The sequence below is a fragment of the Pristis pectinata genome, chromosome 6 (genome assembly GCF_009764475.1).
Source record: "Pristis pectinata isolate sPriPec2 chromosome 6, sPriPec2.1.pri, whole genome shotgun sequence".
NCBI classification, from domain to species: Eukaryota; Metazoa; Chordata; class Chondrichthyes; order Rhinopristiformes; family Pristidae; genus Pristis; species Pristis pectinata.
In genome coordinates, this window is record NC_067410.1 from 81,867,314 (window position 1) to 81,894,330 (window position 27,017).

At 41.0% G+C, this 27,017-nt stretch overlaps 1 protein-coding gene across 1 annotated transcript in view; it reads left to right on the plus strand.

Moving 5' to 3' along the window:
• Positions 1-7,485: 7,485 nt before the first annotated feature.
• The window catches only part of ccdc150 (coiled-coil domain containing 150), a 72,135-nt gene continuing 52,603 nt past the window's right edge, over positions 7,486-27,017 (plus strand). Inside the window, exons 1-6 of the mRNA XM_052018618.1 lie at positions 7,486-7,845; positions 13,339-13,347; positions 15,082-15,251; positions 19,310-19,378; positions 22,863-22,979; positions 25,046-25,175. Coding sequence (XP_051874578.1) covers positions 7,488-7,845; positions 13,339-13,347; positions 15,082-15,251; positions 19,310-19,378; positions 22,863-22,979; positions 25,046-25,175 — 853 coding nt within the window. The 5' untranslated portion in view covers positions 7,486-7,487. The remainder of the gene's footprint in view (positions 7,846-13,338; positions 13,348-15,081; positions 15,252-19,309; positions 19,379-22,862; positions 22,980-25,045; positions 25,176-27,017) is intronic.

Genomic DNA, 27,017 nt, shown 5'->3' on the forward strand with positions numbered 1-27,017 from the left:
AGGTCGCTAAAGGAACTAGGCACGTGAAACCAACAAAGAAACTCCATTAAAAAAATGCATATAAATAGCGTTTGATTGCAAATCTCCAGCCAAATTCAAATGATGATAATCAGCAAATAAGGCCAAAATTATGTGCTAAATATAGACTTGCAACCAGAAGCCAACATAGTTATCGAGCCTAGATTCAGAAGAACACAATGTTCACTCAACACAATTTAGAGATCATTATTCTAAAAGAGTTCTCTGAGGTATCTTTGCTAATCAGGGCACAATATTACTATAACTTGGTTACCTTATATTTTATCTACAAATTATGCCTGTGGCATAAAAGTATTTAATAAGATGTTAGTTAATTCACAATTTTATTGTTCAATTACTTAATGACACTAAAATTAATTATTAATCTTTTTGTTATAATTAATACACAATGTTAACAAGCATGCTGAATGATAAAATAATATGTAAGTTAATGAAGATTAATTTGCTAATGCGTGTTCATCAGTTAAAGTAATATTTCTTGACTCATGGGACCAACTAAATTTCTCCAGGTCCCGTGTGGCAGACTAGTCAAAATAGTAAAGACCCTAGGGACAAAAGCAAAGTTAGATCAGAGATAGAAAGGAGAGGACGATGATTAAGAGGAGATTTTGTGACAAGGATGTGTGCTTCGCCCACTGGTCTACTCTCTCTACACTCATGACTGTGTGGCTAGGCACAAACGCCATCAATAAATTTGCCAATGACACCACTGTTGTTGGCAGAATCTCAGATGGCAACAAGGAGGCATACAGGAGTGAGGTAGATCAGCTGGTTGAGTGGCGTCACAACAACAACCTCACACTCGATGTCAGCAAGACCAAGCAATTGATAGTGGACTTCAGGAAGGGGAAGTCAGGAGAACATGCACCAGTCCTCACTGAGGGGTCAGCAGTGGAAAGGGTGAGCAGCTTCACGTTCTTGGGCATCAACATCTCAGAGGATCTATCCTGGGCCCAACAATTGATGCAATCACGAAGAAGGTGTGCCAGCAGCTCTATTTCATTAGGAGTTTGACGAGATTTGGTATGTCACCAAAGACTCTTGCAAGTTTCTATAGATGTACAGTGGAGAGCATTCTAACTGGTTGCATCACCACCTGGTGTAGAGGCTCCAATGTGCAGGATCACAAGAGGCTGCAGAGGCTGTAGACTCAACCAGCTCCATCACGGGCACAACCTTCCCCACCATCAAGGACATCTTCAAGAGGCAGTGCCTCAAGAAGGTGGCATCCGTCATTAAGGACCCTCTCCATTCAGGACATGCCCTCTTCTCATTGCTAATATTTGGGAGGAGGAACAGGAGTCTGAAGTCCCACACTCAATATTTTAGGAATAGGTTCTTCCCCTCCGCCATCAGATTTCTGAATGGTCCATGAACCCATGAATTCTACCTCGTTATTCCTCTTTTGCATTTTTTTATTTACATTTTGGTAACATAGTAATTTTTATGTCTTGTAATGTACTGCTGCCACAAAACAACAAATTTCACAACATATGTTGGTGATAATAAACCTGATTCTGATTTAGATAGTGGAGTTCCACAAGGCTCATCGCTCAGTTGACTAATTTTTGTTATATATTTTAATGACTTAGACATAAATGTAGAGGGCATTATTAAAAAGAAGTTTGATGATCTATAAATTGCTGTGTGGCTGGCATGAAGGAGAAAAGCTTTTAACTTCAGGAGGACTTCGATGTTTGATAAGTTGGGCAGAAAAATGGCAAATGGAATTTAATCCAGAGAAGTGTGAGGTAATGCATTTGGGGAGGTTTACCAAGGCAAAGGAATACATAATAAATGGTAAATTGAGTAAAGGAAGAGAGGGTCTTTGGAGTGTATGCCTATAGATGGTTAAAGGTGGGGGAACAAGTCAACCAGGTAGTGTACTAAAGGACAGACAGGTTGCTTTCCTTTTTAGCTGATGCATAAAATATAAGGGCAGTGATGTATTCCAGAACTGTATACAATGCTTGCAGGACACAGCTTGTTTATTGTGTACAGTTCTGGTCACCACGATAGAGGAAAGATGTGATTGCACTGGAAAGTGTGCAGAGATTTGAGGATGTTGCCAATAATAAAAAAATTAGCTGATAACCTAGTGATATTGATATCAAGGAAGAGGAGGTGTTGGGGCTCTTGAAAAACATTAAGCTGGGTAAGTCCCAAGGGCCTGATGGGATCTATCCCAGGTTATTGAGAGAGGCAAGAGAGGAGATTGCTGGGGTCTTGACAGAGATCTTTGTACCCTCTTTAGCCTCAGGCAAAATCCTGGAGGATTGGAGAATTGCCAATATGTTCCTCTGCTTAAGAGACAAACCGGGAAATTATAGGCTGGGAGCCTTACATCAGTGGTAGGGAAATTATTTCTCAACCCATTTTCCTTTTGCCACATGTTAAAAACAAGGTGTTAAACCCATTTTCCTTCAGCTGTGTAATAAAAAACAGGTGTTAAACCCATTTTCCTTCAGCTGTGTGATAAAAAACAGGTGTTAAACCCATTTTCCTTCAGCTGTGTGTTAAAAACCAGGTGTTAAACCCATTTTCCTTCAGCTGTGTGTTAAAAACCAGGTGTTAAACCCATTTTCCTTTCGCTGTGTGATAAAAACCAGGTGTTAAACCCATTTTCCTTTAACTGTGTGATAAAAACCAGGTGTTAAACCCGTTTTCCTTTAGCTGTGTGATAAAAACCAGGTGTTAAACCCGTTTTCCTTTAGCTGTGTGATAAAAACCAGGTGTTAAACCCATTTTCCTTTAGCTGTGTGATAAAAACCAGGTGTTAAACCCATTTTCCTTTAGCTGTGTGATAAAAACCAGGTGTTAAACCCGTTTTCCTTTAGCTGTGTGTGTTAAAACCCAGGTGGTGTTAAACTGTTGATGAAGCTAAGTGGTTGATAGATTAATAAGGGAGGTTAGACAGAGAAAAAACTAACTCAGGAACATGTAAAAAGCTTTGAACTGAAGATCAGACATGCAGGAAATACCTAGCAGGTCAGGCAGTGTTAGTGGAGACAGGAAAACTGATTTAATACTGCAAATGGACCATCTACAGCAGATCTTGCCAGTTTTGTAATAGAATAAAAGCAAATTACCTGAAATTCTTGAATTTGATATTGAATCTGGAAGGCTGCAACATGCCCAGAAGGAAGATGAGGTGCTGTTCCTCAAATTTACTTTAGGCATCATGGGAACAGTACAAAAAGCTTCAGAAAGAAAGTCAGAATGGAAGTGGGATGCAGAATTAAATGAATAGACCGATCCACTCCAATATTCTTGATGAATTTCTTCCTAGGTCTTGATATCTTACACCTGTTCTGCAAGAAGGAGAACAGCTGTTAAATGCAGAGCTATCATTCACAATTTAGGTAACTTGCATACTGAGCTTTACATGAGCATAAAAATGTTACATTCTTTCATTGCTCAGGGTCACTTTGCAACAAATGATCACAAGTCCAAGGAGTCTAAGTTTATATCTAACTCAAGGAATGAAAACCTAGTTTTTCTGGTTGAGATCTTGATCCTCCACTCAAATTTACAATGAGAACTTTCCCATAATTCAAGCACCAAGCTTTTATGTCACTGATGTGTGAAATTAGAAGTCAGACCTGTGTAGATGAACCTCCTATGAGATTTAGGTTATAACATATTGTTACTACAGAAAAGAGGGAATTGAGGCTACAATCACAAGCCATTCTAAAATCTCTCCAGTTCCAATTTTGCTTTAAATCTACAGAATCTGATGTCGTTCGTAACAATATAGTAGTTATCCTTGCTTACATTTCATCAGTGTTCAAAACATTTATTCGTTTTCTAGTTTTATTCATTCTTTTTATTATCCAATGCAACAATATAGGTAGACTGCCTTTGATAGGGACTTTCAAAAACGACTTATTTCCTTTCTGGTTTCAAGAAGACCTTTTCCCATCTCTCCAAAAACAGTGCAGTGTTCTTTCTCAAATATGGCTTACAAGCTCAGTGTCATCTCTATGGGAATTGTACAATTAATACTCAGTGATATTCTTTATGCAGCCAAAGCCCCAGCTGAACACTGTGGAAAGAAAATTCTAAAGTAGGGATTTATTTTTGCTACACCTTCTGTTAAGTCTACTGTTGTTGGTAAAATCCTAGATGGTGACAAGGAGGTGTGAAGGAGTGAGATAGGATCAGCTGGTTGAGTGGTGTTGCAACAACAACCTCACACTCAACATCAGCAAGACCAAGGAATTGATTGTGGACTCCAGGAAGGGGAAGTCGGGAGAACATGCACCAGTCTTCACTGAGGGGTCAGCAGTGGAAAGGGTGAACAGCTTCAAGTTCCTGGGTATCAACGTCTCAGAGGATCTATCCTGGGCCCAACAATTGATGCAATCACAAAGAAGGCCCACCAGCAGCTCTATTTCATTAGGAGTTTGAGGAGATTTGGTATTTCACCAAAAACTCTTGCGAATTTCTATAACTGTACAGTGGAGAGCATTCTGACTGGTTCTAGCACAGCCTGGTATGGAGGTTCCAATGCACAGGATCGAAAGAGACTGCAGAGGGTTGGAGACTCAGCCAGGTCCATCATCGGCACAACCCTCCCCACCATGGAGGACATTTTCAAGAGGTGATGCCTCAAGAAGGCAGCATCCGTCATTAAGAACCCTCACCATCCAAGATATGCCCTCTTCTCGTTACTGCTGTCAGGGAGAAGGTACAGGAGCCTGAAGACCCCCACTCAATGATTCAGGAACAGCTTCTTCCCCTCCACCATCAGCTTTCTGAACAGTCCATGAAAACCACCTTGCTATTCCTTTTTTTTGCACTATTTATTTATTTTGTAATTTATTGCAATTTTTTGTCTTTGCACTGTACTACTGCCGCAAAACAACAAATTTCACGTCATATAAGTCAGTGATAATAAACCTGATTCTGATACTTCACTGCTGTATCAATGAATTAGAGACTTCTCTTCAAGAGGTGGCTCAACCACAATTTTGATTTGGCCAGGGCATCTACCTGCACATGCAACTGCTTGAAAAACCACAGTAGCTCAACTGTCCACATGCTGCCTGACTTGCTAAGTGTTCCCAGCAGTTGCAGTTTTAATTCCAAATTTCTCTTTTGATTTTCACCACTCACATCTTCCTTCCCCTTTCTCGCCTTGTCACTGAGATTTCACGATGATTTGCTCAGTCGCTTGATTCCATTGATAAAAGCCACGCCCAGCTCCTCACTGCTGCTGAGGACGATGGTTGGAACAAGTTTGAAAATACATTATCCCAGCATGCTTCGGAGCCGGCTGTGTCTGCGCATGCGCGTGATGGACAGCTTTGGCTGCGGCGAGCGGCGAGCGGCAGTTTGCGTCTCCATGGTAACGGGTGGCTGGGCCCAGCCGCTGATGGTCGTGTGCTGCCGTCTCCCACCAGGCAAGTTACTACGCTGATATAAAATAAAAAAAAGGAATTGCTTCTTTATTGATCTGCCATTCGCTAAGAAGTAGAAACTGCTCTGTCTGGGTCAGCGATCACAGGTGCTGAAATTTGAGGTCCGTTCAACGTTTCCAAATCTAAAGGCAGTGTCTCCAAGGGAGAAGGTCTTAAATTTCGGAGTGCGGATGGTTGCATCGTGTCACTTTGTCCGGTCAAAGCTAATTTAGATGCAGTCCAGCTCAATCTCTTTCTGTAATGAGGTCGGGCAGTACTAAGGTGCTAAGGCACCTTGTCTCTCGTTATCTGCACCTGGATACGCTCCACCATCTCTTTAGCAGCCTTCAGCTGCAAAGCATGAACTCTGCATATTCGACGTGCACATGTGCCGTCAAATGTTTTTAGTGGGAAGATCCAAAAAGATATTGTAGATGTCCGAGGCGCGAATTGAATAGGTTGTTTCACACTCCTGTTAACTGTGAACTTTAACAGTGGGTATCAACCAGTGTTTTACCTCTTTGTGTGGCTTTTTTTTTGTACTCAATGGATTGGAGTTTTGTGTCACAACTAAAATTGGCGTATTGCAAAACTGGGTACTGGACACAGTCTAAGGAGAGGTCGCAGGAGTTGGTCATCTCCCCCTCGTGCCTAGTCTGCCATTCAGTAAGATGTTGGCCGATCTTTTAACTCGGGGACATTTTCCCTGCACTAACTCCATATCCCTTGATCCCCTTACTATCTGAACATATATCGTTTTCTGCATTGAATGTGCTCAGCGACTGAGCCTCCACAGTCTTCATGGGTAGTGAATTCCAAAGCTTTAGCTTAACCGTGATGAAATTTCTTCTCCGCTGTAGTGAATGGCTGACCCCTTATTTTGAGACTTTAACCGCTCATTCTAGACATCTTGGTCAGAGGAAACATCAACTTAGCACTTTCCCTGACAAACCCAAACATTTGAGAATACAATGGGAATTTTAATTGGGAAACTGGGTGGAATAAACTGGGTTTTCGAGGAACAAGTCAATTTCCTGACATTTAACTACAAGGTTTCATCACTACTATTTTCTCTAGTACCATATATAGCCACAAAGGGCATCTTATATTTGAAAGAATCTTATCCTGGTTATGTGGTTCTTTTGAAAACCTTTGATTTAAGCAAACAAAGTGAGGTCTTAACCCTCAGATGGGTCACAGAATGTTTAAAAAAAAGTCAGCAAAATGGATCATGCCATGGTCAGTAGTGTCGTGGGAGAGGCCATATGCAAATTGGAAGAACGGCATATCATTTTCTGCTTGGTAGCTTGAAACCCAATGGTATGAATATTGAATTTTCCATACCTTGGGCAGCATACAACCCAACACTATGAATATTGAACCTCACCTGTCCACCTAGTTTTCCTCTCCCTTTGTTTATCCCTCCCATCTGCCCATCACTTCCATCTGCCCATCATCCCCTTCCCATCTGGTTCCACCTATCACCTACCAGCCCCTGTTCCATCCCCATATGTACTGCTATATACTGGATTCCTGATCCCCATCACTCCTGATGCAGGGTCTTATCCCAAACTGTTGACGTACAACATTTACATGTACAGATACTGCTTGACCCACTGAGTTCTTCCAACATTATGTTTTTGTCAGTAGTGTAGTCCCAAGGAGTCTAGGTAACAACAATTGGGAGGAGTGCAGGGGAGAGAGTGATGGAAACTTGGGGGAGCTTTGGAGAGAGAAAGAGAGTGCTTGGGGTGAGGGCAGAAGAGAGAATACTAGGGGAGCCCAGGGTAATGAGTGCTAGGGAACTTGGCAGGAGAGAGGGAAAGCTTGGGAGAAGTAGGGAAGAGAGAGGGCAGGGCAGTGCAGGTTCAGACCAATGATGCTAACATATGCTAACAGGGAACTATACATAAAATATCATTTTCTTATGTCATTGCCATTAAGGGCTTAACCAAAATGGTTTGATTGCACCTAATTCTAATTAGGTGGACAGAATTGTTTTAATTATGTGTTTTATTTTTACAGATGGCTACTGATGTTTTAAATATGTCACATGCACCAATACCTCCAATACATGTCGGTGCTACAGTACCTGAGTCATATACTGTGCTTCAGCATCGAATCGTTGCAGCTGAGGAGCAAACAGATGCTTTAATTCAAGAATTAGAGAACCTGGGATTTGGTATTGAGGACTCTGGAGCACCTAAAATTGGTGATTATGACAGCTGTAGGCCTGTCAGTCCTCTCCATGCCAGAAAAGCATTTGGCAGTGAAAGTGATGTACTGTGGAAAAACTATGAATTTCTAGTGAGCCGTGTATGCCGGCTGGAAAGTGTTATACAAACAATGAAATTGAACGTATTTCGAATACAGACAGCAAAGGAGCTCAACCCTGAGTATTCAGGTAATGAATAATTATACCCTTAAGTAATTAATTGCTCTTCTTTCTTGGGGTTCATAGATATTTAAATAATAAAGTAATGAACAATGCAGATAGATCTTGGAATGAGATTCTGTTGAGAGCGTTTGAGGAGCTAACGGCCAAATTGATACACAATGATCATATTTTTTTTCCTGAAACGTGCAAATTGACATTGATTTGAATAAATCACAGAATTGTATATATAAAAATAGAAGAAGGAAGAAACCATTCAGTCCTTCGGGCCTGCTCCACTATTCAACATGATAATGGCCGATTGTCCACAGCAGTACCCTTTTCCTGCCTTCTCTGCATATCTCTTGATCCTTTTAGCATGAAGAAATATATCTGCCTCCTTGAACATATTTAGTGACTTGGTTCTCACTGTCAAGTGGTGAAGAATTCCCCAGGTTCACCAACCTCTGGGTGAAAACATTTCTTCTAAACTCAGTTCTAAATGGTTTATCTCATATACGGAGGCTGTGATCCTTGATTCTGGACTCTCCAGTCATCAGGAACATCCTCCCTGCTGCATCTGATCTGTTTAGTCCTGTTGAAATTTTATAGGTTTTTGTGATCCACCTCATTCTTCTATCCTGCATAGAATATAGATCTAACCGACCCAATCTCTCCTCATACATCAGTCCTGCTATCCCAGGAATCAGTCCAGTGCAGAACATCCTTTCTCAGATAAAGAGACCAAAACTACATACAATATATAGAAGAAAGTCTGGAATTAGTACTGGACAAGTTATGCTTAAAAGAAAGATAGAAAATAGGAGCAAGGGTAGGTCATTTAGCCCATTGACCCTGCTTCACCATTCAACCTGATCTTGACCACTCAAGTAAGCTTTTCCTACCTTCTCCCATATTCCTTTATCACTTTGACATTAAGAAATACTTCTACCTCCTTCTTGAATATATTTAATGACATGCCTCTGCTGCCTTCTGTGGTAGAGAATTCCACATTCACAACCCTCTCGGTGAAGATTTTTCCTGATCTTGGTTCTAAGTGGCATACCATGTATCCTGAGGCTGTGACCTCTGTTTCTTGTTTGCTCCAGATATTGGGAATGTCCTCCCTGAACTGAGAAAAGGACTCCGAATCTACAAAGGGATATAAGCAAGTTAATTAAATGGATATAAAATTGATGGAGTGTGAGGTTATGCTTTTTCACAGCAATGATAGAAAAAAAATACTTAAATGATAAGAACTAGTAAATGTTGGTGCTCAGAAGGATTTTGGTATGCTGGTTCATCAATCTTACAGGTACAATAAGCATTTGAAAAGGTAACTGGTATGTTGGCCTTTTTTGGAAGGTAGTTGGGGTCCAAAGATAGAAGAATTTTGCAGACTTGGTTCAGGGCTTTGGTGATACCTTGTTTGGAATATTGTGTGCAGTTTTGTTTATCATTCCTGGAATCACTGGAGTTGGTGCAGCAAAGATTCCTGTGAAGGAGGTTGATTAAGTTTGGTCTATACTCAATGAGAGGTGGCAACCGAGATTCTGAGAGGGACTGATAAGATTGAAACTAAGAGGCTAATTCATCTAGCTAGAGATTCTAGGACCATGTCTGAGTAAGGGAATAATCATTTATGACTAAGCTAAGGACACATCTTTACTCAGAGAGCTGTAAATTTTTGTAATTCTGTGCCTCGGAGGACTGTGGATACTCAGTCATTGAGTACGTTCAAAGCTAAGATAGGTTTTTGGATATTGTGGGAACTAGGGATATGGGAATTGGACAGGAGAGTGGACTTGAGACATAGGATCAGCAATGATCTTAAATGGAAAACAGGTTTGAAAGGGTTGCTTCTGGATCGGGAGCAAGAGGCGAGCGAGCGGAATCAGCCAAGGAGTTCCAAACAGATACGTTTTTTCTCCTAACGGTTCGGGGATAGCAGGGAGTAACTGCGCAGGTGCGTGACGTCAGTTGGTAGCGCGAACAGTTTAAAAAGAAGACTGCCATATCCAGCGGGCAGCGTCGGAGCGGGCAGCTGAGTGAGAGGGAGCAGAGACGCCTCAGTGAGGGAGCAGAGTGATTGGGCTTTGGCTCAAGGGGCTTAGGCGTAAAGGAGCGAGGCGGGTGAGTAGCGGGTAGGTAAAGGTACCTGTTACTGTTATAAATTTTAAGTAGGATAGAACTAGGTAGGGAAAGAATTAGTTCAGATGGAGGACATGGTGGTGTGCTGCAGCTGCTTGATGTGGGAGCTAGTGGACCCTGCTGTGGTGCACGGTGACCGTATCTGCAGTAAGTGCTTGAGGCTGGAGGAACTTCGGCTCAGAATTGATGAGCTGGAGTCGCAGCTTCAAACACTGTGAAGCATCAGGGAGGGAGAGAGTTATGTGGATGCTGTGCATCGGGAGACAGTCACCCCCCTTAGAGCAGGTACTTCTAGGGTCCAGGAAGTAGATAGAAGGGTGACTGTCAGGGGAGAGAAAAAGAAAGGGAACAGGCCGATAGTGCAGAGGACCCTAGAGGCTGTTGCCATCAATAACAGGTTTTCCGCTTTGGAAGCTGTTGAGGGGGATGACCTGCAGGGATCAAGCAGCAGTAGCCAGTTCTCTGGCACTGGGACCAGTCCTGCTGCTCAGAAGGGAAGGGAGGAGAAGAGGAGGGCAGTAGTGTTAGGGGACTTGATAGTCAGGGAAACAGATAGGAGGTTCTGTGGATGTGAGCGAGAATCCCGGATGGTATGTTGCCTCCCAGGTGCCAGGGTCCGGGATGTCTCTGATTCGGTCCACAGTATTCTTGAGCGGGAGGGCGAACAGCCAGAAGTCGTGGTACATGTTGGTACCAACAACATACGTAGGAAGAGGGATGAGGTCCTGAAAAGTGAGTTTAGGGAGCTAGGCAGAAGGCTGAAGAACAGGACCTCAAGGGTAGCAATCTCAGGATTGCTGCCAGTGCCACGTGATAGTGAAGGTAGGACTAGGAGGAGATGGCAGATGAATGCGTGGCTGAGGAGTTGGTGCAGGAGGGAAGGTTTTAGATTTTTGGAACCTTGGGATCTCTTCTGGGGAAGGTGGGACCTGTACAGAGAGGACGGGTTACACCTGAACCCAAGGGGGGCCAATATCCTTGCAGGCAGGTTTGCTAGGGTGGTTTGGGAGGGTTTAAACTAGTTTGTGAGGGGGATGGGAACCAGGGGGGTAGGTCAGAGGAAGAAGTGAATATGGAAAAGTCAGATCTAACATGTAGAGAGGCTTTGAGGAAGGAGAAGCAGAGTACAGGGTATAAAAGTAGAAAGGTGGATGGGCTAAAGTGCATTTACTTAAATGCAAGAAGTATCAGGAATAAGGGTGCTGAGAGCTTGGATAAGTACATGGGACTATGATATTGTGGCTCTTGCAGAGACTTGGCTGTCACCAGGGCAGGAATGGATATTGAATATTCCTGGATTTCAGTGTTTTAAAAGGGATAGGGAGGGGGGGAAGAGAGAAGGAGGGGTGGCGATACTGGTCAGGGATACTATTACAGCTGCAGAAAGGGTGGATAATGTAGAAGGATCCTCTCTAGAGTCAGTATGGGTGAAAGTTAGGAACAAGAAAGGAGCAGTTACTCTATTGGGAGTATTCTATAGGCTCCCCGGTAGCAGCAGGGATACTGAGGAGCAGATTGGGAGGCAGATTTTGGAAAGGTGCAAGAATAACAGGGTTGTTATCATGGGAGACTTCAACTTCCTAAATATTGATTGGCACCTGCTTAGTGCCAAAGGTTTAGACGGGGCAGAGTTTGTTAAGTGTGTCCAGGACGGATTCCTGTCACAGTATGTTGACAGGCTGACTAGAGGGAATGCCATATTAGATCTAGTAATAGGTAATGAACCAGGTCAGGTGACAGATCTCTCAGTGGGTGAGCATTTGGGGGACAGTGGCCACCGCTCCATAACCTTTAGCATTGTCATGGACAAGGATAGCAAAGAGGATGGGAAGATGTTTAATTGGGGAAGGGCAAATTATGAGGCTATTAGGCTAGAACTTGCGAGTGTAAATTGGGATGACATTTTTGAAGGGAAATGTACTATGGATATGTGGTCAATGTTCAGGGATCTCTTGCAGGATGTTAGGGATAAATTTGTCCCAGTGAGGCAGAGAAAGAATGGCAGGGTGAAGGAACCATGGGTGACGAGAGGTGGAACAACTAGTTAGGAAGAAGGCGGCAGCATACATAAGGTGTAAGCAGCAAAGATCAGACAGGGCTCATGAGGAATATAGAGTAGCAAGGAAGGAACTTAAGAAGGGGCTGAGGAGAGCAAGAAGGGGACATGAAAAGGCTTTGGTGAGTAGGGTTAAGGAGAATCCCAAGGCTTTTTTTTGGACATGAAGAGCAGAAGGATGACGAGAGTAAAGGTAGGACCAATTAGATGTGCTTGGAAGCTGTGCAAGTGGGTGAGGTTCTCAATGAATACTTCTCTTCAATATTCACCGAAGAGAGGGGCCTTGATGACAATGAGGACAGTGTTGGTAAGGTATTGTAGATATCAAGAGAGAGGATGTGTTGGAGCTGTTAGAAAATATTAGGACAGATAAGTCCCCAGGGCCTGACAGAATATTCCCCAGGCTGCTTGGCGAGGCGAGGGAGGAGATTGCTGAACCGTTGGCTAGGATCTTTGAGTCCTCGTTGGCCATGGGAATGGTACCGGAGGATTGGAGGGTGGCAGATGTTGTCCCCTTATTCAAAAAAGGTAGTAGGAATAGTCCAAGAAATTACAGACCAGTGATCCTTATTTCTGTATTGGGCAAGCGGTTGGAAAGGATTCTAAGAGATAGGATCTATGAGCATTTAGAGAATCATTGACTGATTAGGGACATCCAGCATGGCTTTGTGAAGGGGAGATCATGTCTCACAAGCCTGATAGGGTTCTTTGAGGAGGTGACCAGGCAGATTGATGAGGGTAATGCAGTAGATGTGGTCTACATGGATTTTAGTAAGGCATTTGACAAGGTTCCACATGGTAGGCTTCTTCAGAAGGTCAGAGGGCATGGGATCCAGGGAGGCTTGGCCGTGTGGATTCAGAATTGGCTTGCCTGTAGAAAGCAGAGGGTTGTGGTGGAGGAGTGCATTCAGATTGGAGGGCTGTGACTAGTGGTGTCCCACAAGGATCGGTTCTGGGACTTCTACTTTTCATGATATTTATTAATGACTTGGATGAGGGGGTAGAAGGGTGGGTTAGCAAGTTTGCAGACAACACAAAGGTTGGTGGTGTTGTGGATAGTGTGGAAGACTGTCGAAGCTTGCAGAGGGATATTGATAGGATGCAGATCTGGGCTGAAAAATGGCAGATGGAGTTGAATCCGGAGAAGTGTGAGGTGGTACACTTTGGAAGGACAAACTCCAAGACGGAGTACAAGGTTAATGGCAGGATACTGGGTAGCGTGGAGGAGCAGAGGGATCTGGGGGTTCATATGCACAGATCACTGAAAGTTGCCTCACAGGTGGATAGGGTAGTTAAGAAAGCTTATGGGATGTTAGCTTTCATAAGTCGTGGGATCGATTTTAAGAGCCGCGAGGTAATGTTGCAGCTCTACAAAACTCTGGTTAGACCACACTTGGAGTACTGTGTCCGGTTCTAGTCGCCTCATTATAGGAAGGATGTGGAAGCGTTGGAAAGGGTGCAGAGGAGATTTACCAGGATGCTGCCTGCATTGGAGAGTATGGATTATGAGGAGAGACTAAAGGAGCTAGGGCTTTACTCATTGGAGAGAAGGCAGATGAGGGGAGACATGATATGTATACAAAATATTAAGCGGAATAGATAGAGTAAACAGCCAGCACCTCTTTCCCAGGGCACCAATGCTCAATACAAAAGGGCATGGCTTTAAAGTAATAGGTGGGAAGTTCAAGGGAGATATCAGAGGGAGGTTTTTCACCCAGAGGGTGGTTGATGCATGGAATGCGCTGCCTGGTATGGTGGTGGAGGCAGATACATTGGTCAAGTTCAAGAGATTGTTAGATAAGCATATGGAGGAATTTAAAATAGAGGGATATGTGGGAGGAAGGGGTTAGATAGTCTTAAGCGTGGTTTAATGGTCGGCACAACATGGTGGGCCGAAGGGCCTGTATTGTGCTGTATTGTTCTATGGTTCTATCTCTTATATTTTTGTTAAATCTTAATAATTTGTAACAGCATTTAGAATCTCAGTGAGGAGTATTTGTTTTCTCTGATCTATTTTCCTCATACATCCCCTAGAGATTACATAAATTAAGATTGTTTTCATTGGAGTACTGAAGTTACTGGGTGATATTATTGAAATTTTCAAGATACTCTAAGTAAATGAAATCATTGATAAAGGGAAACTGTTTCTGATAGCTGAGGTGTCGGACTAGGGATTTAAAATTTAGAGATCTTTCACAAATGAAGTTAAGAAACACTTCTATAAGCAGAGGATGGTAAAAGTTTTGAACTCTGCTCTGCAAGTGGCAATTGACCACTAGATCAATTATTTACTTTAAATTTTGTTAACAGTTTATTTTGTCAGAGATCAGGGAAAAATGTGAATGTGTGGAATTAAGTCACAGATAATCCATGATCTCATTGAATGGCAAAACAAGTTTGAGGGGCTACATGGCCTACTCCTGTTCTTATTTTTCTATAGTATTTTTCCCAAAACCTAAATATTGTTGAAAAAGTGTAATTATTTTTGATACAATATGATGGCTACATTCAAATTGCCATCTAAATATTTGAGCTCTGACAGTTACTATGTTCAGTTTGTTGATTTGTTTTCTATGGATATAGCTTCTAACATCTTATTTTGAGTTCTGAAGGCCATTGCACAGCATCTGGTGATATTCCATGGATTCCTATAGTGTCCCATGTACAAGAGTCCTTGGGATGATTTTGATGAATTGAATGAATGCCTTTGCATTTAGGGCTGTTCTTCATCTTTCATTTATGCAGGCCAAATGAACAAAATAAATGTTCTGCACTAAGTTCAATCATTCAGTAGATGTTTTATAATTCAGAAGACAAATCTTCCTACTCTATTAATCTGTTGGAACCAATGAAAACAATATTATTCCTAATACTATATTCCTAATGAACCACAATGGTTGTGAGTCTGCAGATAATGAAGTCTGAGCTACTCTGCATCAGTAAAAATTGGCTGATGAACTTTTATCTAGAATATCTATTAACAGGATAGCAATTTTAAAATGAATACAAAAATTCTAAGTACAAAGTTAACTGCTATCTTCATTTCATCATTGTTGTAGTGGACCACTTGGCTGTAATGCAGGAAGAACATGTTCAGGAAATAAAGAAAATACAGCGGGAGATCATGCGTTTCAGACAGCAGCTGAATGAAGTTAGTGAAGAAAAAGAGGCAGCTCAAGAAGAAATAGAAAGGCTGAGTGCTGCTCTGGAAATAACCACAACAACTAAGGTACACAGCAGATGTATACAATCTGTAAAAAAAAACATTACAACCTTAGAGGGCTGTTATGAAGAATCTTTATTTAATTGTTTGCATTATATTCAACTATAGATAAAAAAAATAATGCAATTATACATATAGGTATAGAATTAGATTGCTAGAATATCTCTTGTAACAGTATTTTAAAAAAATGTTAGTTTGGCACCACAAGTCTCACAGAGCCCTTGACCAGCAATTTATTGCAACGGCCACTTTGAGATTTTTCACTAAAGTGGACTGAAATGGGGAAATACTGCAGTACTTCACATATAGTTCAAATAAAATTGAAGTTAAATTTCCACAGGAATTGACTCCATCATTCACACCAACTTTAGGAAAATATCTGTGAAAAATTTAGAAACATGGCACAGATGCCATTTGTTTTCTTATCCTTGGCATTTTCTACTCCTGGGCATACATCTGTGCAGCAGTTTTGTCCATAAAGCTGGCTCTTTGGCTGTAATAACTAAGTCATATCCCAAGCTTGCCAACTGTCAAAATTGTCGAACAGTCAAAATGTCTCATAAACATCCAAACACTCGCAAAATTGTCCATACTAGTTGTTGAATTCCAAAGATTTACTGCCCTCTATGTGAAGACATTTTTTTTTCTCATCTCATTCTTTAATAGTGTCCCCCATTTTGTCAAAATGTACACCTAGTCTTAGATTCCTCACTCAGGGGAAACATCCTTCCTGCATGTAGTCTGTTAAGAATTTTGTCAGTTTCAATGAGATTGCCTCTCATTCTTCTGAACTCTTTAAAAAAAAAAGTATATAGCCCTTGTCCATTCAGTCTCTTCTCATGGCAAACCTGCCACAACTTGAACCAATCTAATGAATCTTCTGTTCTCCCTCTATGACTAGTACATTGTTTCTTAGGTAAAGAGGACAAATAAGCCCCAATACAGACTAATTTACTGTTTGCCCTCCTGATGGCTTATTGCACTTGCACGTTGGCCTTCAGTGATAGTGTGCAAATATACCTTTGTCCCTTTGAACATCAATGCTACCTAAAGTTTCACCAGTTAGCAAATACTCTGCTTTTCTATACTGTGCACCAAAGTGGATGACCTCACATTTTTCTACATTATAATTCATTTGCCAAATTCTCACCCGCTAATTCAATACCCCTATTCCCTTGAAGTCTCTTTACTAACTAGAATTGTGAGTAAAGTATTGCCAGAAAACTTAGAAATATAATATTTTGTATCCTCAGCCAAATGGTTAACATAGAGCATGAATAGCTAGGGCCTAAGCACCAATTGCTGCAGTACCCCACTATTCACCTGAGAAGGGTTCATTTGTTCCTAATCTTTGCTTTCTGTCCAATATCCAATTCTTTATCCATCCATGTGTTCTGACATATTAACCAATGTCCTGTGCAGGACCTTACAAAAGCTTTCCAGAAATCAAATACATTGCATCTATTGGTTCTCCCTCATCTTTTCCACTAGTCTCATCCTCAAAGAACTCCATCAGATTAGACAAACATGACTTTCTTTTCATAAATCCATTAAGCCTCTGCTCAATCAATCCTATTATTCTTTTGAATGTGCACAACTATATTACATCCTTCATTATATATTCCAGCATTTTCCCTAGCTCTGATGTTAGGATAACAGGTTGGTAGTTACCTGTTTTCTCTCTCCCTCTTCTTAAATAGTAGAGACACATTTTACTATACTCTAATCCATAGAGACAAGTCAACAATCTGTGGGATCTTGGAAGATGATTACCAGACCATCCATTACCTCTAAAACTACCTATTTCAAAACTCTGGGATACAGATCATCAGATCCTTGGGATTTGTCAGTCTTCAAGTTCACTAACTTCTCTAGTAGAGTTTTTCTCTAATATTTAGTTTCTTCAGTTCCTTGTTCTTGCTAGATTCTCTAATACATCTGGCAGGTTTCTTTCATGCAGACAGATGAACGGTAATTCCTCTGCTATTTTCCTATTCCCTATTATAATTTTTTTCTGAACTATCTGTGAAAAATCTACATTTGCCTTTACAGGAAAAGTTTGTTTTGTTTTGTGTACCTATAAATGCTCACAGGACACTTTTTATGTTTCATGTCAGTCTACACACAAGAACCCCAAAAACAATGCTAAAGCCAGAAGTGCTAAGTGGGGTGATCTATCTTGGCTACCTTCTGATATCCCAACCATTCCAACCACTCTCCATTTGAGGTCAATCAGCTCAGCACCTGGATGTGTGGCAGAAGTCTGTCAGGGCAAGGCCCAAGGCCCAACCACCTTCAGATGATTTATCAATGATCTTCCTCCTATGGTAGAGTCAGGACAGGGAATGTTTTGCTAATAATTGCATACTGTTCAATTCTCTTCACAGTTACTCAAAAAATGAAACAGTCAATGCTGACATTTAGCAAGCCTGCTGATATTTAGGCATGGGTTAATAGGTAGCAAGTAACATTCACAACTGCCAGCTCCAACAAAAAGGAGTTTAATCACACACCTTGTCATTCAACACCTTTACCATCATTGAGTCCCCACTCTGGGGGCCACATTTGACTACAAACTTGACTGGACCAACTACGTACATCTCAGAAGAGCAGTTCAAAGCCACCTGACTAATTTCCTGACTTACCAGATCCTTTCTACCATTTAAAAGCCACAAATCAGCTGTGTAATTGAAAACTGTTCAATTTTGTTTTGGAGTACAGACTCAACACAATCAAGGCAAAACAGTCCACTTGATTGACACACTGTTCATACTCTAAATATTCACTCACTCCACTACTGATGCATGAGGCCTAAGTAAAAAGTGCACCTCAGTTACTCACTAATGTTATTTCAACAACACCTCTCAATCTGGCAATCTCTTGCCATGTATAAGGACAGGGGTAGGAGGTAATAATAGGAATACATTTAAATATGCTGTGTTTAATGTAGGAAAATACTGGGCAGGCATGGTAGTGTAGCGGTTAGCATTATGCTATTACAGCACCAGCGATCCGGGTTCAATTCTGGCCACTGACTGTAAGGAGTTTGTATGTTCTCCCTGTGTCTGAGTGGATTTCCTCCAGGTGCTCTGGTTTCCTCCCACTTTCCAAAGACGTACAGGTCAGGAAGTTGTGGACATGCTATGTTGGCGCTGGAAACGTGGCGACACTTGCGGGCTGCCCCCAGCACATTCTATGCAAAGAGGCATTTCACTGTGTGTTTCGATGTACGTGTGACTAATAAAGATATCTGAAAATCTTAAATCTTAAATCTTAAATTCAATCCAAAGGAGATTCCTCAGCTGAGTGGGTTGTCCTATCATAAGCAGGTAAAAAAATAAGATTAATATATTTTGGAGTTTCGAAGAGATGGGTGGTCTTATTGAAACATATAAGATTATGAGGTGGCATGACAGGGTAGATGTTGGGAGGTTTCCACTGTTTGGAGAATCTTGAATAAGGGGACGTAGTTACAAGATTAGGGGGCAGTCATTTAAAACTGAAGTATGTAGGAACTTCCTATGCCAAATCAGCCATGATCATATTTAATGCTGGAACAGGTTTTTTGGGGAGGGTGTTGAGTGAACTACCAGTGCACCTATTTTCCTGTGTTCTTATTTGATCTATTGTTTCTAATCTTTAAAATTAGCTCAGAAGATAGACAAACAAGGTGAACATACTGTTTCAGGTCCTTGAATTGTAAAGGTACTTTAATTATGCTTAGAAATAAAACATATTTTAAATGTTCGTAAAAAATGTTCATAAGTCTGTTTCAAGTCATGTCCAAAGATGAATTAGCTGAAGGAGAAACCAAAACTAAATATAATTATTTTGATATAACATTATGTTCTGCAGCCTTTTATCAAGTTCATGGTTGTAAAAAATTTTAATGTACATTTAAAAACTTGACCAGGTCTCATCTGTCCATCCCCTGTAAACAAGGTTTATTTAATGCATACACTGATCTGATCATTCATTGGCTTCCAAGAGATTTTAGCATTGATGCCTCTTCAAACAGCATGTCTGATTTAATATTTGCTCATGGTAGGTTTTCTTTATTCTAGACAAATGTGGCAATGGCAGCAGAGGAACTGAAAGCAACAAACACCAGAATGAGCCGAAAAATGCAAGAGGTTAGGACACAAAATTCATCGAAGTGGTGGAATTCTTTGTCTGTTCCATAAGTTATGATGGTATAATAAAACTATAAAGTAACAAGGATACATTTTGCAACTTAAGTAAATTCTGCATTGTATAGTAATTGAAGCAAAAAACTGCAGACGCTGCGCCTCCAAAATAAAAACAGAAAATGCTGGAAATACTCAGCAGGTCAAGAAAAGGCCCTTAAACATAAACTTCAACTCTGTTTCTCTCACCATGAGTGCTGTGTGACCTGCTGAGTTTCCCTCTGAGCATTTTGTTTATATTAATTACAATTAAAATTGCTAGGAACTTTACATACAGAAGGTATTTTAGTGTCCCCTTCAGCCTTATAATACAACTGAATGCAAAATGATGGCCTTCTACAATAAAAATAAGAGTCAATTTTTAACTTCATTTAAAATGGATACAAAGCTAGTGGTGTGCCTGTGGTAATCCATTGGCTTCGGCTGCACTGGCTTAAGCAGCACGTCAAAGCTATTTTTTTAAGTCTACTGCACTTTAGAATACAGTGCTCTGTGCTACCAGTTTGAACACACCAAGTTTGAAATTCTCAGTAAAGGAGGATGGGAACACCACTGGATTGGATTGGCCGTTGGTCACAGTATTTTTTGGGGCCAAGAGGAGCATTCTACTTAGCTGAGTGTAAGTACAGGAAGGAGATAGAGAGTTTAGTGGAATGATGTCATGACAACAACCTTTCCCTCAATGTTAACAAAACAAAAGAGCTGGTCATTGACTTCAGGAAAGGGGGCAGTGTACATGCACCTGTCTACATCAATGGTGCTGAGGTCGAGAGGGTTGAGAGCTTCAAGTTCCTGGGAATGAACATCACCAACATCCTGTCCTGGTCAAATCACGTAGATGCCACGGCCGAGAAAGCTCACCAGCGCCTCTACTTCCTCAGGAGGCTAAAGAAATTCGGTTTGTCCTCTTTGACTTTCACCAACTTTTACTGATGCACCATAGAAAGCATCCTATCTGGATGTATCACGGCTTGGTATGGCAACTGCTCTGCCCAGGACCGCAAGAAACTGCAGAGAGTTGTGGACACAGCCCAGTGCATCACGGCCACCAGCCTCCCCTCCTTGGACTCTGCCTTTACCTCTCGTTGTCTTGGTGAAGCAGCCAGAATAATCAAAGGCCCCACCCACCCGCGTCATTCTCTCTTCTCTCCTCTCCCATCGGGTAGAAGATACAGGTGCCTGAGGGCACGTACTGCCAGACTTAAGGACAGCTTCTACCCCACTGTGATAAGACTATTGAATGGTTCCCTTATACAATGAGACGGATTATGACATCATGATCTACCTTGTTGTGACCTTGCACCTTATTGCACTGCACTTTCTCTGTAGCTGTGACACCTTACTCTGTACTGTTATTGTTTTACCTGTACTACGTCAATGGACTCTGTACTAACTCAATGTAACTGCACTGTGTAATGAATTGACCTGTACGACTGGTATGCAAGGCAAGTTTTTCATTGTACCTTGGTGCAAGTGACAATAATAAACCAATACCAATAAAGGTGTTATGTCTCTTCACTGCATGCACTACTTTTCTTTCTTTCTTTTTCAATCTTTTTATTAATTTTCAAGTTAGTACAAAATAATATATATAACATCAGTAATTATACATATGGTGCAAAGAGATCAGGATAGCAATCATAACAGTTAATATATATAATCACAAGCAGTTAAAAAAAAGTAATCTAGACCTTCTGTTCTCTTACTAAGTGAACAAGTACAACAGGAAAGATTGAGAAGAAATGAAATTTAATTATATGAAAGAAGAACCCCCAAATCAAAAAAAATATTGATAATAAACAAAAAAAACCAAGAACTTCAAAAAAAACTGGACTGATATTTCTTCAACTAAAAAGCAAAAAAACATCATTATGTCGTCAACTCCGCTCCTCTGTATTCAAGGGTTATTGAAAGGGATCTGAAAAAGGTCAGCTTATATCATATGGAAATAGTGAATAAATGGACTCTAAACTTCCTCAAATTTAAGCAAAGGATCAACAGTACCACTCCTAATTTTTTCTAAGTTTCAACATGCTATAGTTTGAGGAAACCACTGAAAAGTGGTGGGAGGTATTGGATCCTTCCATTTGAACAAAATGGATCGCTTGGCCATTAATGTGACAAAGGCGATCATACGACAAGCAGAAGCAGATAAATGGCGAGATTCCATCATTCGCAACCCAAAAATTGCAGTAATAGGATGAGGTTGTAAATCAAAGGGCCTGATAGCAATAATTTATGATCGGATTATGAAAATACATTCAGAGGAACTTGATAAAATTAAGAATGAATGGGAAAGAGAACTCCAGATACTTTTACCTGCAGAGACATGGAAGAAAATTCTTCAATTAGTTAATACATCTATGTGTGCTAGACACTCTTTGATATAGTTTAAGGTGGTTCAAAGGACCCCTATGTCGAAGGACAGGTTAGCCCATTTTTATAAATCCTATATGTGACAGACGTAATTCGAAGGTGGCTTCCCTGACACATATGTTTTGGTCCTGTCCCCTTTTGGAAAAATATTGGAAAGACATTTTTAACATTATTTCATCTGTATTGAACACTACTTTTATTAGAATAATGCAAACTGAATCCTATAACAACATTGCAGACAGAAGTGCTGAGTATCCACTTTTAAACTTCCTTGAAAGTCTTATTGATGCTTGGCCTTGCTTACTAATGCTAGATTTCATTAATGCTAATCCTTACTTGGTCAGGGCTGGTTGCTGATAGTTTCATAGAGGAATATAGCACATAAATGAGCTCTTTGGCTCACTGAATCCACATCAACCATCAAGCACTCATTCACATTAATCCTACGTTAATCCCATTATTTATTCTTAACAACTCCCCCAGATTCTACTACTTACTGTGGGGCAATTTACAATGGCCAATTAACCTACCAACTGCATGTCTTTGGGATGTGAGAGGAAAGCAGACCACTCGGAGGAAACCCACACTGGCACAGGGAGCATGTGTAAACTCCACACAGATAGTATCTAGGTTGCAGCTCTACTAGCTGTGACACTATGCCATCCCTGACATTTTTACCAGGCCTAGTAAGAGATGCAGCATTCTAGTTCCTGATAGGGAACTCGCGAAATTTTTTTTTAGGGATTATTGAAGATGATGCTAGATTGCTTCAGAGTAAAAGATACCCAAGTATGTCTTGTACACTTTAGTTATGCTATGCTTACTCTTGCACTTTTGAATAACACTTTGACAATATTTATAATGAAAAAAATACTTTCTCAGTATTTATAATGGAATATTATAATATTTCAATATTTTATCAATTATGGTGTAAAGGTAACCCTTCTGCCACTGGATAATGTTGCAGATGTTCTCTTGCTTTTTCTATCAACCCTCAGATGCACACCAAGGATATAAATTGTGTTGTCCATTAATAATATGTACTGTTTTTCAGGTGATGCAAGAGCTGGTCCAGGAAATAAGTCTCCGAAAGGCTTTGGAAGAATCTCATGTTCATCTGTTACAACGAGTGCAGGAATTGGATAAAGTAGTGGAGGTTGAAAGAAAACAGGTGCAGAACTTGCTGCTAGTTTAAAGACCTGTTGATAAAATTGAATTTTGTTTCATTCAATTCTCGTTTTTTTTTATTTCTTTAATTATTGTGTTATTTAAACTTTGGGACTTAAGTAACAAAGGATTTATTCAAAGTTCTGTGTCAAATCTTAAGGGTAAAGCTTCTTTCTCATTCAGAAGTATGGTATTTACTAAAACTGATCCCTAACACCCCTCCCCACCCCTTGCTTTTTCAAAACCCACATATACCTGTCGGCATACTACCCATTGTGTTATATTGCGTTGACTACATAACTCAGCATCTGTGCTTCAATACAGACATTCACAATGAAATTTACCACCTACTTCAGCCACAAGTGCCACTTTATAGCATGGCAAAGATTGGATTGACAATGCTGTCAAGTCAACAATGGCAATTTATTCTTATGTCTGTGGTTCCATCCAGGCTAGAACTGGGGATGTTTCCAAATCTCGTTCTTTCCAATTCACTGTTGCTTAAGGTAGGCCACAGAACTTTTTATTATATGAGAGCTCACTATGTTTCCCCCTCTTATGATAAAGCAGCTGGGAGAATGGGTGCAGTTTCACAAGGATTGTGCACTTCTCCATGCCATTGACTGCATATATATCATTTTGCAGTTCCACATTATCAATTCTAAAATTTACTGTAATGGAAAGGCATACTACTCCCTCATTGCCCAGCTGGTATCTGACCATACATAGTATTCATGGTATCCAGACAGCAACCCCAGTTGCGACCCAGTAGTTTAACCACTAGGATAGTATACAGCTTCCTGGATGAACCAGGGACGAAGTTCAAATCCCACCATGGTGGATGTGGAATTTAAATTCAGTTAATAATCAGGGAATTGGAAAAACAACAACTAATCTTCGTAAAGATGACCACAAAAGCTCCCAATTGTTGTTAAAAACCCATATGTGTCACTAAAGATGCAAAAACCTGCCATCCTTACCCAATCTGACCAATACGTCATGTAAAATACACAATCCATTTGGTTGACTATTAAATGTCCCTGAATGGCCTAACAAGCCAGTTCCATTGTACCATTATGGAAACTGCAGGTGCTGGAATCTGGAGCAAAAAACAAATTGCTGGAGGACCTCAGCGGACCAAGCAGCATCTGTAGGGGAGAAGGAATTGTTGAGACCCTGCGTCAGGACTGAGAATGGGGAGGGAAGATTTTCGCTATAAGGAGGAGAGGGGGAGGGGTAAGATGGGCTGGTAGGTGATAGGTGCACTGAGGAGGAGTGAGGGTAGGGGTGGAGTGGGGAGGCAGAGGCAGGTGGGTGATAGGTGGAAGCAAACAAGGGAAAAAACAAGAAAGGGGCAGATGAAATTGATGGTACATTATGCAGTGACTGAGGCTAGTTGTGCAGTTGGTGGGATCTGGTATTAAGATGCATTTAATGACCTTGAAAATGCATGTGAAGTCATTGAACTTATTTCTGCACCACATCCAGTTGGTTAGACCTTGATTCCTGACATTGACTGTGATTTCCATCTGCTCACAGTCTTTATATTCTTTTTTTCTGTCAGACTTTCTGGCCCCTAGTGGATACTGAGCTCCTGTTTTTATTTTGCACCTCCTTAAATAAGATCTCCTGTCCAGAGATGGAAAACTGTAAAGCCATTCTTTCCTGTGTTTTGTCATTCTTCAGTGTCTTCCAGGTTATACGTTGTAGAATATCCAACAGTGCCTGATGCAGCTGTTGCACTCTCTGTGCCTGTTCTCAGGAGCTATCCAATTTTGCACACCTATTTTTCTTTGAGTCACTCTACTTTATATTCACAGGGCCTTCTACAGGTGCTAATGCCTTCAGAATGGCCATTCAAATTTTCTGCCTGTGCAGTAAACTGAAGTAGGGGATCAATTGCCTATCGTAGCACTCATTTGATTTTTATTGTATTTGTTACAAAGATTGAATGGGTTCTACAAGTGACTGCTCCAGATTACTACCCAGCCAGGCAAGATAAAGCTTTTCTTCATTGTTTGTAATACGTGCAAGATGTATGGTTGCTGATTTTAGTGTGTCCTCACTTAGGTCAAGGTGCTACAACAGGATAGCCTTGCACTCAGAAAGAATGAGCAGTTGACTCAGGAGAGATTGCAACAAGAGCAGCAGAAAACAAGTGATTTGGAGAAAATTCAAAAACAGCTAAAAATAGAATCAGGTATTGAGAACCAATGTTACACTTTTAGAGTCATAGTTTATGATATTGTTGTGTTATGTAAATTGACTGCCATGTCTGACTAAATAACAGTAACTGGAATTTAAAAAAATTCTCCATTGGTTGTAGCATATTTTAGAATGACCTGAAAATGCACAAAGGTGTTTTATTTCTTTTAAGTAGCATGGTACTAGCAATATGTTTTTGAGAAAATGAGCCTTGGATCAATCCTGCTACTGAGAAAATTACAATTTTAAATCCCATTCCAGACAGATTCATCAAGTGGAGATGAGGATTCTAGTTTCTGAATCTTAGGTTTGCACAGAACCAGCCATTCATATCCATTCTCTCGGTAGAGTACTTTTGACTTGCCCATATAAAGAACGTTGTTATGTGAAAAATCCAAATCACAATCATTTGGATGTTATAAAACAGAAAAATTGTGTTGCCAACTGTGTTTAAACAAGAAAGACTGAAAACAAATTCACTTTTTAGTAAACCTGACCTTTGTTTTACAGCATGCAAGGTGAATAATGCTTCTGTCTTGATTGCCACTTATAAGTGTTTATGTTTCAAAGATCATCTTCATAGAACATAGAACATAGAACATTACAGCACAGTACAGGCCCTTTGGCCTACGATGTTGTGCCAACCTTTTAACCTACTCTAAGATCAATCTAACCATTCCGTCCAACATAGCCCTCCATTTTTCTATCATCCATGTGCCTATCTAAGAGTCTCTTAAATGTCCCTAATGTATCTGCCTCTACCAACACCCCTGGCAGCGCGTTCCACGCACCCACCACTCTGTGTGTAAAAAAAAATTTACCTCTGATATCCCCCCATAGTTTCCCCCAATCACCTTAAAATTATACCCCCTTGTGTTAGCCACTTTGGCCCTGGGAAGAAGTCTCTGACTGTCCACTCGATCTATGCTTCTTATCATCATGTACACCTCTATCGGGTCATCTCTCATTCTCCCTTACTCCAAAGTGAAAAGCCCCAGCTCGCTCAATCCATCCTCATAAGACATGCTCTTCAATCCAAGTAGCACCCGGTAAATCTCTGCACTCTTTCTAAAGCTTCCACATATTTCATCTAGTGAGGCGACCAGAACTGAACACAATATTCTAAGTGTGGTCTAACCAGGGTTTTATAGAGCTGCAACATTACCTCGTGGCTCATGAACTCAATCTCTGACTAATGAAGGCCAACACACTATATGCCTCCTTAACAACCCTATCAACTTACGCAGCAACTTTGAGGGATCTATGAACTTGGACCCGAAGGTCCCTCTGTTTCTCCACACTGCTAAGAATCCTGCCATTAACCCTGTATTTTGCCTTCAAATTCGACCTTCCAAAATGAATCACTTCATACTTTCCCAGGTTGAACTCCATCTGCCACTTCTCAGTTCAGCATTGCATCCTATCAATGTCCCATTGTAACCCTCGACAGCCTTCTACACTATCCACAACACCACCAACTTTTGTGTCATCTGCAAACTTACTAACCCACCCTTGCACTTCCTCACCCAAGTCATTTATAAAAATCACAAAGAGCAGGGTCCCAGGGCAGATCCCTGTGGAACACTGGTCACTGACCTCCAGGCAGAATATGCTCCATCTACAACCACCCTTTGCCTTCTATTCTGAATCCACACAGCCAAATTTTCCCTGGATCCCATACCTCCCGACCTTCTGAATGAGCCTATCATGGGGAACCTTATCAAATGCTTTATTAAAGTCCATGTACACCACATCCACTGCTCTGCTCTCATAAATGCGTTTTGTCACATCCTCAAAGAATTCAATCAGGCTCATGAGGCACGACCTGCCCCTCACA